The sequence below is a fragment of the Cryptomeria japonica genome, chromosome 3 (assembly GCF_030272615.1).
Source record: "Cryptomeria japonica chromosome 3, Sugi_1.0, whole genome shotgun sequence".
Lineage (NCBI taxonomy): Eukaryota > Viridiplantae > Streptophyta > Pinopsida > Cupressales > Cupressaceae > Cryptomeria > Cryptomeria japonica.
This window is the reverse complement of record NC_081407.1, coordinates 916,309,298-916,329,153: the sequence shown is the minus strand read 5'-3', so window position 1 is coordinate 916,329,153 and position 19,856 is coordinate 916,309,298. Positions and strand designations below refer to the sequence as shown.

Genomic DNA, 19,856 nt, shown 5'->3' with positions numbered 1-19,856 from the left:
TTGAACTTTGTTGAATGAATGTACTCTTGTGTTTAACCTTGTTTTGAATCAATTTGTCTTGTTTTTGAAATGAGACACAACTCATTTTTTGACAAGCAAAGAAGACAAGATATTTTAACTTTGACTCAAGACAATCATGCTCATTCACACATTTCTTATGGTAGGTAAGGACAGTAGGTACTTGAGAGGTAGACTCGTTATGAGATTCAAGCAGAATACATAGATGCTTGACCCCACGGGCTCTCCTCCACGACACTCACTTCTCAGGGCAGCCAAGCATCAGTCCCCATGGAAATCTCCCCATGGCAAACTTAGTATCTCTTCCAAGTATCCGAACTTGTCCTTCTCAAGCAACTAGAAGGATTTTTGGCCTCTAAATACAAGGTGTTTAGTAAGGATTTTTGTTAAGTGTTACTCCTTGGTGTCATGCAAGCGTGATTGAGACATTTAGCCCACCAAGATACCAAACAAATGTAGTCGTGCAAGCACAATTTAGACCATGAGGCCCTACTTAGATGTTGATATGAGAAAGAGTTCAAGGGTCATCACTTCCCAAGTAACTACAATTCCCACATAACCCTTCCTTCAAAGCTTTCGCCCATCAGGTATTTGTTTATAGTGAGTTAGAATGCCAAGGTATTCTAGCCGTACTCACTTTGGGTCATTCCCTTCTCACAATTATCACTTGCTTGCAAAAGCAAATGGTCGGGAAGGCAGGCCCTCTAAAGGTGACACACAATCAAAGACATGAGCATGGTATCGAAGATCTGGATTTTTGATCACCCTAAGAAGGATGAGAGCATACTCTCCTACTCCAATGTCAAACTCATCAATCAAAGAAAACATACATTCATTCCATCTTATTTAGAAATCATACTAAGTGCCTAATTATGAATTAAAAACACCAAGTTTAGTTGGAGTCCAAGGCAACCTGCAAAAACCCAAGTCAGAAGTTTGATGTGTTTAGTCTTTGACTATCGAACCTGCATAAAACGTGTTAGTAGTTTCATTTGTTGTCTTTTCCATGCGTATGCCAAGGTGATGCACAGAGAATCAGTACCAAAAAACCAAAAAAGCAGAAACAAAATGCAAAAGAAAACAATTTGCAAGTGAAAACACACTGCCTTTTACCTCTGTTTCTGTCCCTACATAGGCACAGAAGTCTTGACACAAGCGCAAAATGCTTGACACAGGCATAGAATGTCCTTGACACAGGTGCAGAATGCTCGACACAGGCGCAGAATGCATGACACAGGCATAGAAGTTCCTAGAAAACACTGCACTACCCTGTTTCTTGGGTTTTTGACCTGCAAATCATCTCAAAAGCACTCAAAAGCATGATTAGGGGGTTAGTTCACGTTGGGTTCACAAATTAATGTAGCTAGGAAATCGGAAATCATCACAAGCAATTCAAAATACTAATCTAGCTCAATCACAAAAGCTCAAATGCAATGATCAATCCTAACACACTCAATAAAGACATGAAAACAAAACATTCAAGATTTGAAAATTAAGCAAACCAAGTGCAGATTTGAATGTCTCCTCCATAATTCTCCATTGTCCTTCTTTCTCCTTCAAATGGCTTTGTTTTGTGGATCTCACCTACAAGTGCATAAGCATAATATGAAAGCAAGATTAACAAGACAAGATGACAGCGTAAGGATACTAGAAGCGTGATTGATTCGACAAAGTGATTAGGGATCACGGATCAGGGACCTTGATTGAAGAAATTCATCCAATTTATAGACAAATTGGAGAAAAGACAAAATTAGCATGAAATTGATATTAGAGGCAATTGATTTCAAAATGGCAAAATTGAGTTGAAGGAAGAAGGTTATGACACCTTCTATGTCATGAATTATGACATATTGCCAATGCAAAGGTTAGAGGACTAGAATCTTATGACATCTTGCTATGCCAAAAGTATGACGCATGAGAAATTCATGCTTCCACCGAAGCACAAAAATAGGGAGAGACTAGAGAGAAATTAATTAGGTGGAAATTGAATTTGACAAATTAGAAAATAGGTGGAAATTAGGAATTAGGAAAATTAGAAAATTAGGAAATTAGAAAATTAGAAATGATGAAATTAGAAAATTAGGAATTAGGAGAAATTAGAAATTAAGTGAATTAATTAACAAGTTTTCATTCATTAATTAATTCACACAAAGAGAGGGAATTAATTAGCCAATTAAATAAACATTTAATTGTGACAAGAAGATTTAGGATAAATAAATAAATCATTTATCCTAAAGAGAAAATGGAGAGAAAATGACAAACAAGGTTAAATGAAATAAATCATGAAACCCTAGAAGATAAATTAGAAATGCAAGAACGACAATTAGGTCTTGATGTAAAATTGATTTGATGTCGATTTGATCATGATTTTGAATTGATAAAAGACCAATGTTGATAAGTGATTTGATTGACAAATGCGCCAATTAACGAGGAACAATGACTAATTGATCCAAATTGACATGATTGAGAAGACGACGATGATCGATGACAAATTGATCGCAAGACGACAAGATTGAAAAGTTGATAAGGATCAACCAAAATCATGACTGAAAACTGTTATCAACAAGACCCAATTCGAAAGCGAGAAAAATGAGGAATGCAGAAGAAGGACTCGATGCTCGCAAATGATAAAGACCAAGTGCGTGACATAGAAGAAATGTTAATGCAACGCAAAAACCCTAAAATAAGGCAATGCGCAAATGTTAAAGTATGATTCCACAAGCATTGACCATTTTTAGATGTCTACACTCACAATGATTGATAAATAGAGATACCGGTAAGGTAGAGTGCAACCGGTAGCATCCACTATAGCTCAGTCAGTCATCAACCGGTCACTCACTAAGCTTTTCTCTTAGCTCAATACCACATTATCATAATATTCACATGCATGAACTAGTAGACTTTACCATCAAATCTTCACAATAGTGAGTTCAATATGTTTTATAGATAGGCATAAAAAACAGAAACTTTCATGTGCATAATAGATAAAACAAAGCATCAAAAAGAATTTCACATGACACACATATTTTCACGTGGAAACCCAACTGGGAAAAACCATGGTGGGGATGAATACCCACAAGCTACTTTTTGAACTCTTTAGAATTCCGCTCTGTTAGGAGCCTTGTCCGGTTAAGAACATTACAATAGGTTCTGGTAGGAACCGATCCTGTTAGGGATCACCCGGTTAAGGGATACCCGATTAAGGGTTAAACCCGGTAGGGTCACCTTGTTAGAGGATTTTAAGAACTCAATAGCTGAAAGGATCTCCTAAGCTTTTCTAGCTTCTCAAAACTCATTAGCTTCGAGTTACCGGTTAAGGGGTTTACAACAAGCCGGTTAAGACCACCCGATTTAAGGGATTTTAAATCAAGCCATTTAGGCTACCCTATTAGGGGATTTTACAACTGTTGAAGTGGTTAGAGATCAACAGGTATTACAATGATCTGTTAACAGCACTTAATACCAGTACAGATCCACTTAGGCTGCTCTTTTCCTTCTGCACATACACTTTGCAGGTATCTCTTCTCTCCTATGGTCTGGCAAGAATCTTGTATCACTTTCATTGGATACACATTCACAACTTTTGCCAGCAACTTTAGACAGAAACCTAACATTGACCTTATAGGGAACATACAGGTCGGTAGCAAAAACCTTAAACCCTAAATTTGTTAGGCTGGGCAATTCAAACAGTTCGATCCTGACCATTGAAACATACTGCATTAAATGCACCAGTCTTGAGTCAATCTCAAGACATTCTCCATCATCCATTATCCACCATTTTCATGGCGGCTGATAACCCATCAAGCGTTATCACCATTTGACAGAATTCGCACATTCTCGAGGTAGATAGGGATAGTCTTCTTTATGCAAGATCCTTCATGCGCACAGAGCTTATGTGGCAACACAATCTGTCCTTCATCATACTGTTAACTCATCACACAAAGAGCACCGATTGAGTCACATAGACTTGAGATACTCCAACCGGAAACCCTGAAGTGGAAGCTGCCTTACCAACCGGTAATCATACAGTGCTTCCATGTGCCGGTTCCCATAACTGCATGCCGGTTCACTTTGAACAAATGTGTCACTTCACTTTGGCATATACTGGTTCACACATATGTCGGTGCCTCTTTCTTCACTTATGTCATGTGTCGATTCACACTATGTCTCATACTGACATCAATGACAACATACAATATCATTATGTCTTCATGCCAGTTTACACAAGGCTCATGGCAGTTCACATAATGCTCATGCCAGTTCACATAATGCCAACAATGTCTTCATGTCATATTGATTGTTGTTTTTTATTCTTCTTTTCATTACAGATTTTGAGTTCTACATGGTGTTAGCTTTTGTTGGTTTTTATTTTTTCTTTTGGTTTTGTTATTTCTTTGCTTTTAGCTCTCTATATGGGCATATATAGCCATTGGTAAGTGCATAGTTTATGTAGTATAGGTAGTGTTGTTTGTTATGAATTACTATTATCAAGTATTTTATAATAAGTTTGTGAAGGATAATGCAGCATATTTATTATATAATATGTTCTATTTGAATTATTTGGAAGGATGTGACTCTTATAAATCTTTTATTCTATCAAAACTAAAAAAATATCAAATAATAGAGAATGACTATATTAATAAGAATCCAAATAGACATATTGAAATGATGAAAAAACCTAATTATGAATAAGTAAGATCTTAAATATTAAATATAATAAAACTAAATAATGATAAAAAAAATTCGCATAAAAAATAAATAATTTAAACTTAAAATATGCAATCATTAAAAAATAATGCAATTCAACATATCTAAATCATTTATGAAATTTATTATAAAAAAAAGGTTAATAAAGATAAATTAGATGTCGACATTTGATTGGAACTAGATTTAGATTATTTATCGTCATTCCCTTTTTAATGTGTTATTATTTTTACATTTGTACCTCATGCTTTAGTGTGCATTTTAAAATACTGTGAAACGTGCATATTAAGTAAAATATATAATAATGAGAAAATAACAAGTATTTTTCAAAAGATATATTAATGGAGTTAATGTTTGCTAAGATTTGTAAATTTCCTAAGCCTTTAATGTTTAAATGATGCAAAATTAGATATTGACATTTGATTGGAACTATATTTAGGTTATTTATTGTCATTCCCTTTTTAATGTGTTATTATTTTTACATTTTTACCTCATTCTTTAGTGTGCATTTTAAAATACTATAAAACGTGATATTAAGTAAAATATAATAATGAATAAATAACAAGTATTTTTGAAAAGATATATTTTTTCAAGAGAATACAACTTGGAGAATGTCCATGTCCTTTCTTCATGTTCTTTCTTGTTCCTAGGCTTCTAAAATTTCACTTATACACAAAAAAAAAAAAAAAAACTAGTAACATCCATATTGTGAGATTTTGCCAAGATCAAGAGCTCAATGAAATGTACAAAATAGAGACACAATATAGGACAAGAATAAACTGTATTCTCATCAATAGAAAATGATCAATAATAATTACATACAATGTAGATGAGCTTGCTTATATAGGCAAGGCTAGGGATATGTGAGCACACAAACATGACATGTGGCTCAATAAGAAACAAGGGTAGGTAGGAAATAGGTGTGGGTAGGTAGGAGAAATAATATAATAGTCCACATGAGGTGGATCACCCACTGAATGTGGAGTGTAACAACAAGATCAACACCATAAAAGGTGGAATTTCTCCCAATGTGGCACAAACACCCAAGTGTCTCATACCCAAACTACTATGAAATGCATTTCCTAAGTAAACTTAAGTAAGGTGTAATAATATCCATGATGAATAATTATTTACACCAAAACCCCCCCTTAAGTGCAACTTACGAGAATGCACTTAAGTCTACAATGCAACTAAGCAATGCAAGATGGGTCCCGGATACGAGGCCATGATAGGTACCCATGTACAAATGCATGAAAACCAATGCAATGAAATCTCTCACAAAGCAGGGAAGGAGAGAAAAACCCTCCCCCAAAAGAGAGATGAAAAGCATACAAGAGAACTCTCATAGAAGAATGTGAAGGACAAAACCCCATGTGAGGAAAAAGTCCCCCCCATATGAGAGAAGAAGAGAAGCTAGGAAGCCCCTTCTCAATGTGGAATCTGCACCAATGATAGAAGCTCGATGTATGAAGAAACTGCTCCACGAACGTTGAACAACATTCCTCCCCTTAGGAAGAAACAAAACCAAAGATGTATCCATGAAGTCTCCCCAATCATGAAGGGAAGATGTATGAAGAAAACTCATGATGAAAGGAATCTCTGAAAACTGCTCAAAGTGTCCCCATGTTGATGCTGAAAGATACCCCCTCCAAAGGTGGTAAACTATGCCACACTATTGAAAAAGGCACTCCAAGATCTAGTGGAGATGGATGTAGAACATGTCCCAAAGACTCACATGTCTCCTCGAAAAATAAAGAGACCTCCTCCAACTATTGTACATAAGTATCCACAATCATGTCAACCTCAAAAGAATGATCATGTAGAGAATGAACAAGAGGGTCAGAGTGTTCCCTCGCAACAATCGAAGAAGGATCACCTTCATCAAAGAGAAGATGAATGTCATCAACGATGTCTCCCAAATCTGCAATGTTGGATTCCATAAATAAACCTGCAATATCTGTTAAGTAATCATCCCATGAATCTGAAGCTAGAAGACAATGAATATCCTGCTGCACTGAATCACATGAAGGCAAAACTGTCGCACTATCCGCATCATCAGGTGCAATAGGTGATGTGATATCAATATGAGGAGATGAGATACAAGACTCAAGAACGGGGTCACATGTGAGAATCCCCATGTTCAAGTGCCCAAAGTTCTCCTCAAAATCTGAACCATCACAAGAAATGTGATCATCATGTGTAGAATCATCAAATGTGAAATCATCGTCATCAACAAAATCTGAAAAGGAGTATAACCGAGATGCATGATCAACCACCCCAGTTGCAATGATAGCTCTAGTCTCCAAGTCTCTAATGAAAACTGAGTCAGGTGTGAACTCCACAACTCTCTTAGTTGCGCCATGTGTGATTTGATAGATAGAAAGGAGATTGTTTGTCAAGTGGGGTACACACAACACATCATTGAAGGAGTTATCCCCAATGTCAATAGATCCTTTCCCAATCACATCCATGTATGTATGATTGCTCATCAAAATCTATGGCATGGTGCAAGGCTCAAATGTAGAGAACATAGACTGCGAAGATGCCATATGATGAGAAGCCCCTGAATCTAGAAGCCATCTCTCTGAATCATGATTCATAGTAGCACATAGAGCTTTTCCTTTTCTTGTTCCAAAAGAGTGAGTCTTCCCACTTGTAGAAGCCATGAATGCTTGCCCTTTTCCTTTTGAATGTGAGGAAGTGGATGTTGATGAATCATCCTTCTTGTAGACATTAGGCAAATCAATGTTATGCTTTTTGATGATATGTGTAAGCTCATCAATCTTTTTAAAATGGCAACGACGCTCCTCATGACCAAACCTTTTACAATAGGCACAAGTAGGTCTTTCCCTCTTTGGTGAATTATCCCTCTTGGAAGAGAATGAATCTCCTTATTGTGGAGAAGATGGTGCTTTGTCCTTAGGCTTTGATTGCCATTTCTTCTTGTTTGAGTTGTCCTTTCCTTGATTTCCTTTGTTCCCTTGATTTGTCATTAATGCTTGAGACTTAGAAGCCTTAAGAATGCCCATGCTTATCAACTTAGTTTGTTCCATCATCAACATTTCATTGAAAGCATCAAATGTAGGCATTGTGTAGCTTGAACCCATTGTCATCCTATGGGTTTGGAAACTAGAAACAAATGTTGCATATTCTTGTGGAAGCTTGCCTATCAAGTTGAATATCAATTGAGTATCCTTCTTATCAATGCTACAGTCTTTGAGTTGTGCCCTCAACTCATTTGCCTTAGTGAAATAATCTTGTATAGTATCAAATTTCTTGGGATCTAACATGGTGAGATCACTATCAATCTGATATCCCCTAATCTCATCAACTTGACCATACAAGTCTTGAAACTTTTTCCAAGCATCTTTGATTAGAGTACATTTCTCAATATGAAAAATGAGATCCTTTGATACATACTTTCTTAAGGTACCAATTGCCATGATATTTTTAGTAAGCCAATCCAAGTGACCAACTGGATCAACCTTAGGATCAACGGGAGCAACAATAGTTCCATCAATGTAATGAGTGAGTCCTTTTTCCATAAGTTTACTCCATGCATCAATTTTCCAAGTAGCATAATTATGAGGAGTTAAGAGAGGAAACTTAGAAGAACCCATAGCAGTAAAAATGAAGGAACACAAGAGCACAAAAGCACAAGATACACCCCCCAAATTCACTCAATCAAAGTACCCCCCAAAATAATGATTTTGGCACTTTATATGTAGTGCATGTACAATAGGCCACTTGCAAAACAAGGCAAAGTGGACTTCTGATTTCAATTTACAACTTCTCAAAATGAGATCTAAGAGACTTCAACAAATACTGCTAGTGATCTAAACTGAGATCCAAGCAAAATGCAAGTACCAAATATGCCAAAAAAGGCCAATTTCTACTTAAAATTACTACAAACAAATGGTAGATTATGAAAGTAGATGAAAAAATATGCACTTTCGAAAAAAAATGGCACCTGAAAAGGAGTCCATATGAGCCCAAACAAAGCCTCCAAAGTTGTAAAAATCGGGATTTTACGATTTCTGAAAAACCTGTATCCAAAAATTAGAAAACTCCTGCACCATTGTATAGATCACAAAATTCTACCCCAAAACAAAAACAATTGCTCGAAAAAATGAGTCCAGATGAGTGAGATATCGCTATTTGAAAAATGTCTGCAAAATTATAATTTCTGGAAAATTTCCGCCGTAGCGTCAAACTTCAAATGCCTCTAGATTTGGCCTCCGAAGTCTGATTTGGATGAAACAAAAGACAAAACTAACTTTCTTGGACCTCCTCAATCCAATGGTAACCTCAAATTTGATCCATCAAGCTTCAATAATAACCTGAAATAGAAAATTCCAAAATGCAAACCCCAAATAGCATCAAATTTTTCTCAATTGGCAAACCAATGACACTCTAATGGCTCTGATACCATGTGAGATTTTGCCAAGATCAAGAGCTCAATGAAATGTACAAAATAGAGACACAATATAGAACAAGAATAAATTGTATTCTCATCAATAGAAAATGATCAATAATAATTACATACAATGTAGATGAGCTTGCTTATATAGGCAAGGCTAGGGATATGTGAGCACACAAACATGACATGTGGCTCAATAAGAAACAAGGGTAGGTAGGAAATAGGTGTGGGTAGGTAGGAGAAATAATATAATAGTCCACATGAGGTGGATCGCCCACTGAATGTGGAGTGTAACAACAAGATCAACACCATAAAAGGTGGAATTTCTCCTCCACACACTATCCCAATGTGGCACAAACAACCAAGTGTCTCATACCCAAACTATTATGAAATGCATTTCCTAAGTAAACTTAAGTAAGGTGTAATAATGTCCATGATGAATAATTATTTACACCAACACATACTAACATTCTGATAAAAATAAATCGCATCTTTGATTTTCATGAACAATGAAGATCAGTGTACATCACATTATAAAAATAATCTTAAAAAATATGATTTTGCAATTGTGACCATGTTGATCTAGATGAAAATTATCTACGTGTTTCTATCTCCATCATCAATATCTAATCTTGGATATTGACTTGCAAAATCATCACATATCAACAAGGCTTTCCATTTTGTTGGTCTTGTGGATATATTAGTCATAAATAATCATTGTGAACTACTTTATGCATGAATGACCATGGAGTTGTTCTCTCTCAAAAATAGCAGTTGTACAACTACATTGAGGCATAAAGAATGATCGACACTTTAATTCATATAATATTCCTTGTCACTAAATCACATGCATATTGGATCAAACTCATACACAAGGATCTCAACTTGAACATAAGGCCATGAGACTTATGAATTCACAAACATAAAATGACACATTCACATAACAACCACATTGAAAACTCTAACATTAACTTAGACTCTTACAATTTAAATATCATCATAAGTCACACATAATGCCCATCCACAAAAATATTATTTCACAATTAATTTCCATGGTGAAGTGTAGCTATAATTACATGTGGTATGAAAATTACTCCAGAAGTTTAAAATGTAGATACATTCTACCTACTTGTTTACCAGAACATTATCTATTGCAAAACGTTATCTAGCTGCTTATAACTAGAAGAAGTCGCCTACGTATGAGAGGCTCTTCCCCATATGTAGGTACAACCATGCAATAATTTTTTGAGTCTATATTATTTTTCTGATTGTTTTTCATTATTCTACATCGGCTTCGACCCAACTAAGTTGGACCTTACTTGTTTAAAAAGATATAAATATGAATAAGAATGGATGGCTAAATTTAGTCTAAGAAATGTAGCCTAAGGGGTCCATTAGATGCTTCTTGTCTCATAAGTAACATATGTTTCATTCCCAAATCAACTTTATTATTAAATTAATTTGTAAGATATGTAATTTAGAATCTTAAGAATATTTATTTCTATTTTTTTTAAATATTAAAAATTTTAAATAGTGAATTTAGTAGTTTTTAGAAAAGTAAAATAAAAAATTATATATAAAAGTTAAATAATTGTATTATAAAAAAATTCAAATGTATAAAATAAAATATTTTTAAACAAAAATTTAAATTAATGTTTCATGTATATAGAAGAATTATAAAATATAGTAAAATAACTCTAAATTTATTTTAAATCGTTAGTTGATATTCATATCTAAGGAACACCTTCTTGTCATCATTTTTTTCATACTTAGGAAACAACCTCAATGTGAAGTCATGTGAAAGGAAGCTCTAAAATCTATCAACCACACACTTTAGATCATTTTTAGCTCTAGATGAGATTCTTATTTAAGAAACATCGTCATGGTCCTTTATATTCATCATACATGAAACCAACTCCAATGTGAGGTCATGTGGAAGAAAGTTCTAAAATCTATCAACCACACACTTTTTGGTGTATGTGTAGCTAAGGCCATGAAAACGATATCACCATCATCATGGGTAGACATTTTGGAGTCATAATTTAAATCCTTTTTCTTTGCTTTTCCTCTTTGCAGTCTCCTTTGAATGCCTAGGTTTGGTGCAATTCTAACAGTTAACCTTAGTCTTTCTAGAAGATTTGGATCTCCCATAGATCTAGATCTAGATTTGTCTTTCTCAACCTTTTTGTCTTTCCTTTTTTTAGTTTCCATAAGTAGTTAGGGACTTCTTAACTTATTTAGAAGCTTTTCTCCACATCTCCTGTAAAAGTAATAATGCAACTACCTCATTTGTAGTTTGAATTTAAAGGTAGTGCTCTTTGTTTCTATAATCAAGTGATTCAAAGAGGCTAGCACACAAAAAAAAAAAAGTGGAATAATCCTCCTCCTTCATCATCACCTTAACATAGTGCAACTAGGTAAAAAAAAATTGTGAAAGAATCTAAATTCTTGTTCACAATACAACTAGATAACAATCATGTTGAGGAATTCAAGTGCTTGACCACATAACCACCATCTTCGACCTTGAAAGTACATAACCTATTTCTTAAGAATATTTACTAATGAAGGATTTATCCTCATAAATCCCCCCTATCTTGTTTTAAAGATTTATAGTGTTGGATTGTTCACGTGAATTCAATACTATGGAGTTTAATAAATAGAGCCTAGTAAGAAAAGAAATGATGGAAGAAACAAAAAAATTAAAAAGATTGACAGAAAAGCAATAAGATGATAATTTCCAAAAACATGCACTAAACATAAATGATCAATGATAAATAAATAATTAAAATTTAATATTAACTAGTCAACTAGTCTACAATCCCCTTTGATTTTTACTAAGTCAAATCTAGAAATTCATGATACATTGTTATTCTAGATTATGGAAATTTCATGATTGTTTGAAAAGTCCAATGATAAATAATTAAATAAGAATTTAATTTGACTTTTGAAGCAATCCACTAGAATGAAAAGGAACAATAATTTCAATGATAAATAACTAATTCAACATTGAATTTGACTATTAGACCAGTCCATAAGAATAAAAACATGCACTAAACATAAAAATCTACATAAAGCTCCCAAGTCTTTAAACATTTAATATATAAAATTTTAAGAGCAAATAATTAATTAACATTTAATTTTGATTATTAATCAAGAGTATTTTAATTTCTATTGCACACACGAAAAAATGTTAGAAAAGAAAACCAATAAATATCCAATCATAACTAATTAATTAAAATTTAATAACTAGTCAACTAGTCTATGCCACCCTTTGATTTCTGCTATACACATGAAATAAAGTTAGAAAGAATAAATATTAAAGGTTAATAGAAAATGCAAGGCAACATGACAATTATTTCTAGAAGCATGAATTAAACATAAAAGTCTAATTTAGCTATAAAAAATCACAGTCAAATTTAGAAATTTGTGATAAAATTATTATATAATTTATTGCAAAATTTTAATTTGACTATTGAACCAATCCACAGAAATAAAAACAAAAAGAAACAATAATTTAAAATGTAAATACAAAATTCAATTTGACAATTAGACAAGCAAACAAGAATAAAAACACACGGAACATAAAAGTCTACCTAATGGAAATATAGATAGACTCATTAAAGTCCCGAATGTCTTTTCATATCTCCTTTCCGTCTAAAGACCCTAGATGTAAGTTCTGTAATTTGACTATTGAACCAGTCCGGGTAGACCCATCAAGCTCCTTATAAAAGAGCTTTGCCCCATGTCTCTCTTCGTATCGACTTTGTGATGGGAAGTTTTCGATGGGGCAGATGAATGTTTTCCTGATTGCATGTATTTCAATCCTCTGCTTCTCCATCCATGGAGGTATGTTATCATTTATGTTATTAATGCTAATCTCAATACATTTCTGTACTGGACATTCAATCAATTAGTAAAAGTGTCAAGAGCCCAGCATAATGAATTTTGAATCATGGGGAATTAATTTCCCCCTATTCCAGTAAGTTCTGATTTACATGAATTAATCTGGTTAGTTTCGATTCAATCTGGATCGACCCATATGTTAATTTTTGTCGCTGAACATTCTTGTCTCTGCAGATGCCCAGAAACAGAGGATTGGCGTTAACAATGGGATGTCAGGAACAAATTTGCCTTCGCAAGAGGAAGTGGTGGCGTTATTGAAAGCGAACAACATTGGGAAATATAGGATCTTCAAGCAAGAGCCGAGTGTTTTCAAGGCATTTGCGAATTCTGGGATCGAATTAACCGTGGGAGTCGCTACAGACGACTTGCAGAGGATCTCCTCCAACCAGAATGAAGCAAATAAATGGGTGAATGAGAATATCAAGGCCCATTATCCTGCTACCAATATCAAATACATTGCAGTGGGTAATGAGGTCTTGGGAAAGACTGATAAGGGCCAGTTTTTGGTTGGCGCGATGAACAACATCCAAACCGCGCTTCAGAATGCCAATCTGCAGGGCAAAATAAAGGTGTCCACGACCCACGCCCTCACCGACATAATCGGGCCATTCGCCCCTCTCAATCCTTCCAAAGGAAGTTTCACTGCTAAAGTGCAGAGCGAGATGAGGTCTGTTCTACAATTCCTGGCGAAGAATGGGTCTCCGTTCATGGCGAATGTGTACACGTATTTCACGTACGACAGCAACAGAGACTCTTACAACATAGATAACGCTCTGTTTAAACCCTCAGCTCCTGCTAACAAAAACGGAGATCCCACCTACACAAGTTTGTTCATTGCCATGGTTGACACCGTGTATTCTGCGATGGAAGGCATGAGTTATCCCAATATTCCCATTGTGGTTACCGAAAGCGGGTGGCCCTCTCATGGCACAGGGGTAAAGGCCTCCATTGCTACCATTGAGAATGCCCGGAGTTACAACAGTAATCTGATCAAGCATGTGCTGTCCAACAAAGGAACGCCAAAGAGGCCCGGAAAGAGCATGGAAACATTCATCTTTGCTCTTTTCAACGAGGACCTAAAGGGAGGGGATGAGACGGAGAAACACTATGGTCTCTTCTACGCTAACAAATCCCCTGTTTATCCTGTTAACTTTACCCCCTAACCTACTTGCCCTGCTTAACTATGCAGCTATAGCCGCCAGGTACCCAAGTGATAAGAATAAAAGCGAGCCCCAAATAAAATTGTGGGTGTTGGGTTGTCGCTCGCCCGTACTAATTGGATGTTAGTGATAAATAATATATGTTTGTTAATTTTATTATAAATTGCGGAGAATTGAGATGATCCAGACAATCAAAAAATCAAAATATTGTTCTCTCTTCTTTATCAAGTTAACTTTATTGTTTTTGTCTTTCATATCATTAAATGCCTAACAAGAAATAGTTACTAGCTAATGAACAATAGGTCTTAAAACAATCAGACAGTCAATTTCTTGTTACAAAAGTATTAAGGAAACAAGAACAACAACTATCAATTCATCAACTATTATATTTTCAAAAAGCTGAAAGCTAATTCAATTTATCAACTATTATATTTTCAAAAAGTTGAAAGTTAATTGATAGAGGTTTTCTAAAATCTTCTAATATGTTAATTCATAAAAGTATTGGGGTTGGTTGAATATATTTAGCAAAATAGCCTAAATCTCTCTTTGTAAGACCTAGATAAAAATAAGGTACTAATGTAAGCAAGAGCTAATGTAGTTCATAATACCATTTGTAGACGCAGCTAATTCCCCATTAAGTGATTTAATAATTCCCCTCAAAAAAGAGCACCTTCCCAGTTATAAACAAAGACAAATAGAAGCATATAATCCCTATAAATGAAACTCAGGGATCATATTCTTCTTCACCAATTTGAGCTCTAGCCAAGCTCCAAATAGATTCAAGAATATATTCCACAAAATTTTGAGCTCCATTTGGAATGATTTGTGGGCCTCAAATAATTAATGTAATTGAACCTAATAAGACAACAATTACAATCTAGGAAGTTAGAAGTACATGAGCATGAACTTGAAACCCCTTGTTGACCAATAAAAATGTTGACCTACTTCCACACTAGATATCTCGTAGAAATAATTTAGCATGTTAATAGTAAATTATACAATATCCATGTTACCCAATATATATAACTTGACTAACTTCAAAAAGAAATGATTTTGGTTCAATGATTGATTCCTCATTTATTTCACTATCATTAGTTTAGCTACAAAATAAAATAATGGGATCATTATTTGATCAATTGAGAAAATTTCTTTATTTCTATAAAAAAAAATTTATCATAATCTATTCTACAAGATTTGAGAATAGTAGCCAACTTAATTCTAGTTTCTCCTTTTTAATTTTTAATTAACTTTGTATATAATTACAATTCTCTACCCATGTGAATTGTTAAAATTAATTTATTTAGGCTCAGTTGTATAGGTTAGGTTTACCATCATCAGTAGTTGGGATTAGGATATTCACAAGATCTGTGTCACAATCCATATCATCTAAGAAAATTGTTTGAATACCCAAAGTTTTGCATTCCCAAAAAGCAATATATTCTTCATTTTTATCGAGAATCATTATAATATTGCTGGTTAACAGATTTGCCTTTTCTTTGATTTTTATATATTTTTAAAATGATGACCCATGCATACCCTTCATGAAAAAGCGAATAAACCAATAGTAGGGTGAACCGAGTTTAGGTTTACCCTCTGCATAAGAGTGTAGCTCCTCGTAAGGTGTTCAATAATTTTTTATGCAAATAACTCAGAAACAAACACACTTTTCACCAAAAAGAAAGAAAGGCTTTCACATTCATATGTCAACACAAAAGAACGCTAGAAGATGATTATCAATAAATGTAAAGCTCAGAGACTTTACTCCTGCACATATCCATTCAATATAAAAACTTATTCCACCCAAAATGCTCAATGTAGCATAAATGTTGATCGATTCTCATTCATGCCTCATAGGACAAGGGGGATCAAAGTCATTTAAACAAAAATGTAGCACCTTTTTTTTTAACAAAAAGAAAATCAATGAATTCACAAACTAAGAAAGCACGGGTAATGAAATAAAGTATTCTGCACATAAGCATACATCCCAACAGAGATTGCTATATCTTTCAACCACACATATTTGAAGATCGTATCAAAATAGCATTCCATTCATGTACCAGAAACGTTGGCACAACCCTTAATTTCCCCTTATTTTGTTATATTTAAATAAATTGAAAATATAAGTATATATATTTTGTTATATGATTTTTTTTCTTTAAAATAAATAAATAAATTTACTATGACTTGTTAGGAAAATAAAATGAGTATATTAAGTACTTGTTTATAAGGTGCATGTTTAAAAACAATATGTTGGAAAAAAACAAAAAAAAACTTTCTTTTATTAATTTCTCATAATTATATAAATAAATCATTTTAGAAAATATATTTTATTTATTTGTAATTTAATTATTTTCCTTGAAAAAAATATATATTAAATAAATTTATATATTGTTTTAATATATATATATTTTAAACTAAATAATATATATATGATTTTATTTTAATAATTATATATTTTAAATAAAACAAAATAAAATAAATAAATAAAATATATAATGGATGTTTCTTTTAATAAAAGAAAAAGTAGCTTTATTAATTGTATGCATGTTTTAAATAAAATAAAACCAAAATTTAATAATATTGAAATAAGAGAATGTTTCTTTTTAATAGAAATAAAGTATTTGGCTAAATCTAAAGACTGTGAGCAAATCTCTTGGTAATTTTTATCAAATGTTAAGCGGTGAACAATATGTATATCTAACTGATGATATTCTTGCCTTTGTTATTTTTGTATATAAAGATATTTTAGTAAATTTATGCATTCTATGTTTGTTTATTAAATAATATCTAGAGGTTACATATGTGTTTACATATTATATATATTAAATCTTGTCTTTTTTTTTGATAAACTTAGCATATAAAATGGATGAATATGTCTCTTCTTTTAGAACTATATTCTCCCTTCTCTTTTTTTTGTACACTCCTTGCCATGTGAAGTTCTGGTTTTTCTTACAGTTTATTGTGTGTGGATATTTGGAAGATCTAGTGTATAGGTATATGATGATGACAACAAGAGTTCTTACCCTCAAATCATATTTTCTCAATTGCTAGCTTTCAAGATTTTAATATTATTTCCGATTTCTTACCATCTCAATAATATGTTTAGGTTCTGAGATGACTCCCTTACTTGCTTCAAAACTATTACACATTCTCCTAATTTCATATTATGACTGTGGATTCTTATATTCTTTTAGTTGTTTATGGGTTAACTGCTCTTTCTAATTATATCCACTCTTATTTTAAGGTGTTATTTCTGGATACATGCTTCTTTCTTTTTGTAAAGCTCCCTTGCATTTGGTGTACACCCTTCCTTACACTAAATTTTGTCGTGCGAGTGCTCAGTCTTTTATGTCAAAAGCTTTGCAATCTTATCTAAACTATCATGTAAGGATACTTCTTAAATCAACCTTTTAAAAGACCAATAAACATTGAGTATACAATATATTTGAATGATAGTGAAAAGGATTAAGTTAGTGGCTACTTTTAATTCCTCTTATATTAAACACTATAGAATTCAAACCTTATTAAGGAGCATTAGAGATAATTAAGATTTTTTAAAGTCTTTATGGATCATAATAAAGATTGATCTCATTAAGATTATGATGTGTTATTCAAGATTGTTCCTAGATCTTGAGTCAACTAGTAATATATTCGATCTCGTTATACACTTAGCTAGCTATGGAGTGTACGTCGGTAAAACCACATTGCTTTAAGATATGGAGATATTAATTAATCAATAAGTACTTATTAGAAATAAATGAAATATTGATATTATACGCTAGTATTTTTCTTTTGATGATTGACTAATAGAGATGGAGACTTTAGATCAAGAATTGAAGTCTTAAACTAGTATCTTTTAGCATTGATAAGATGTTAAATTTTGCTTCCCTTACTGATGACATTTGACTCATTAAATTTAGTCTATAATATCTTTTATTAAACAATGTGATTGAATTAGATTTCAAATCTAAGGGGATATCAGGAAGATATTGTTGTTCATAATACACCTGAATACCTTTGAGTGCTTTGTTTACTTTATGTTCGAAGGTTTCTAGTTTGAAGAGAGATGAAACTAACATATGATTATGTGCGCAATATATACCGAAGTGTGATCTTTTGTGAGCTTCTTATGATTGATTTAAACATATGTTTAAGTTACTTCTCAAAATCACTAGCCATGATGTTCTCTCCTTAAAAGTCTCATGTAATTAATTAATATCTTAGAATGATGTGAGTGTATTGATTTATGTGGGAGAAAATCATCAATTAGAAAAGCACGGATGCATTCTTGTGATTCTTTGTGTTTGAAATGGAACTAAGATTTGGGAAATGATTTTGAATAGTTAAGAAAGGATTGATGATCCTGTCTTTGTATGTGCATTATACGCTTCTTGTGAGTCATGACATCGTTACATTAGTGTAGAATATAGATATATCATGTTAGTCACACAATTTCATTACTCTTTTTAGTATCACATTGTTAGTCTTCCTCATGTTGGGCTGGGTATCTTTCATGTCATAAAAGATTTCGAGGAAGTGTAACTACTTCATGGTAGGGTGGAAACGCGCTATGACAATGTTCTCGTCCATGATGTGTGTGAGGGAGATGGATGTTGGGAGTTCCTGATAGGGTGGTCATCATGATTTGTTTCTTACACATTTATTGTTTTTGACCTTGTGGTTTAGTGTAAAGGTATATGTTTCCTTATGCTTATCTTGTTGTCAGCTTATGTAATTTCTTGTCTCTAACCTTGTATATCTAGACACATGGCAATGATATATTCTTAATTATGTGTATTTTGTGAATTATATTATTTTGAAATTATGGTGGTCTTTACAAATGTATGCACTGAAATCCAAAGAAAATTAACTTTGTTCCTCTAAATCAAATTTTTTCGAGCTTTAAAAAGACTTCTAGAACCATATAAATAGCCGCCAGGCTATGGTAGAGAGTTAAAGAAGTTTAGTTTTTAAAACTTAAAAAGCAATAACTAAACTAGAAAAGCAGCATAAGCCACGAGAAATAGAGGCATGATCAGACTCCTATAGATGACGTGGATTCAACCTGTTTGTCTTGCGATGTGGGGGTGCTTCGAATGTTTCGCCATTCCAAGTGAGCTGAAGAAAAGATCGGAATGAGCTAGTAATGTGTGAGGCCAATATGTAGGATCCATTGCTTCCATACCTCTTTCTTTTTTCTTACCAGTAAGAGCTTACCCTTATGCATTTCAAGATGATCGAAACACACAACCAACATAGATTCAACTCATGCAATCATTGAGAAATCTTCAATTGTCAAGGACTTTGCTTCTTGAATTTGTTGCACTCGATCTTTGAAAACTTAGATCATATCTTATGAGTCCTCGAGCGTCTGCTTATCCTCTTTTAGAAGCTGAAGATCTATGCATTTCATGTCTTTTTGCATAGTGTTAGTCAATTCTTTTAGAAGCTTGATAGATTCCTCATGTCCTTGCTCAATAATTGAGTTTCTCCGCTCAGTATTCTCTTTGCAAACGAAGAGTACATTATCATCAAGGTCATGCACTGGCTTTTCAGCTAGGAATTTCATCACTCCATATCTCTGAGTATCTCTCATCTGCTTCAATACAGCCAGTCATTTACTCTTCTCTTTCTCCCAAGCAACTATTTAT

General features: G+C 33.5%; 1 protein-coding gene and 1 pseudogene across 1 annotated transcript; one reads left to right on the top strand and one right to left on the bottom strand.

The window, feature by feature from the left end:
• The first annotated feature begins 12,802 nt into the window (after positions 1-12,802).
• On the top strand, positions 12,803-14,408 carry LOC131074695 (glucan endo-1,3-beta-glucosidase). The gene is made up of 2 exons (XM_058011403.2): positions 12,803-12,988; positions 13,220-14,408. The coding sequence occupies exons 1-2, from the start codon at positions 12,925-12,927 to the stop codon at positions 14,206-14,208; spliced, it is 1,053 nt and encodes a 350-aa protein (XP_057867386.2). The 5' UTR covers positions 12,803-12,924; the 3' UTR covers positions 14,209-14,408.
• Positions 14,409-14,538: 130 nt separating this feature from the next.
• Positions 14,539-15,213, bottom strand: LOC131874432 (ATP synthase subunit a, chloroplastic-like; annotated as a pseudogene).
• Positions 15,214-19,856: the final 4,643 nt, after the last annotated feature.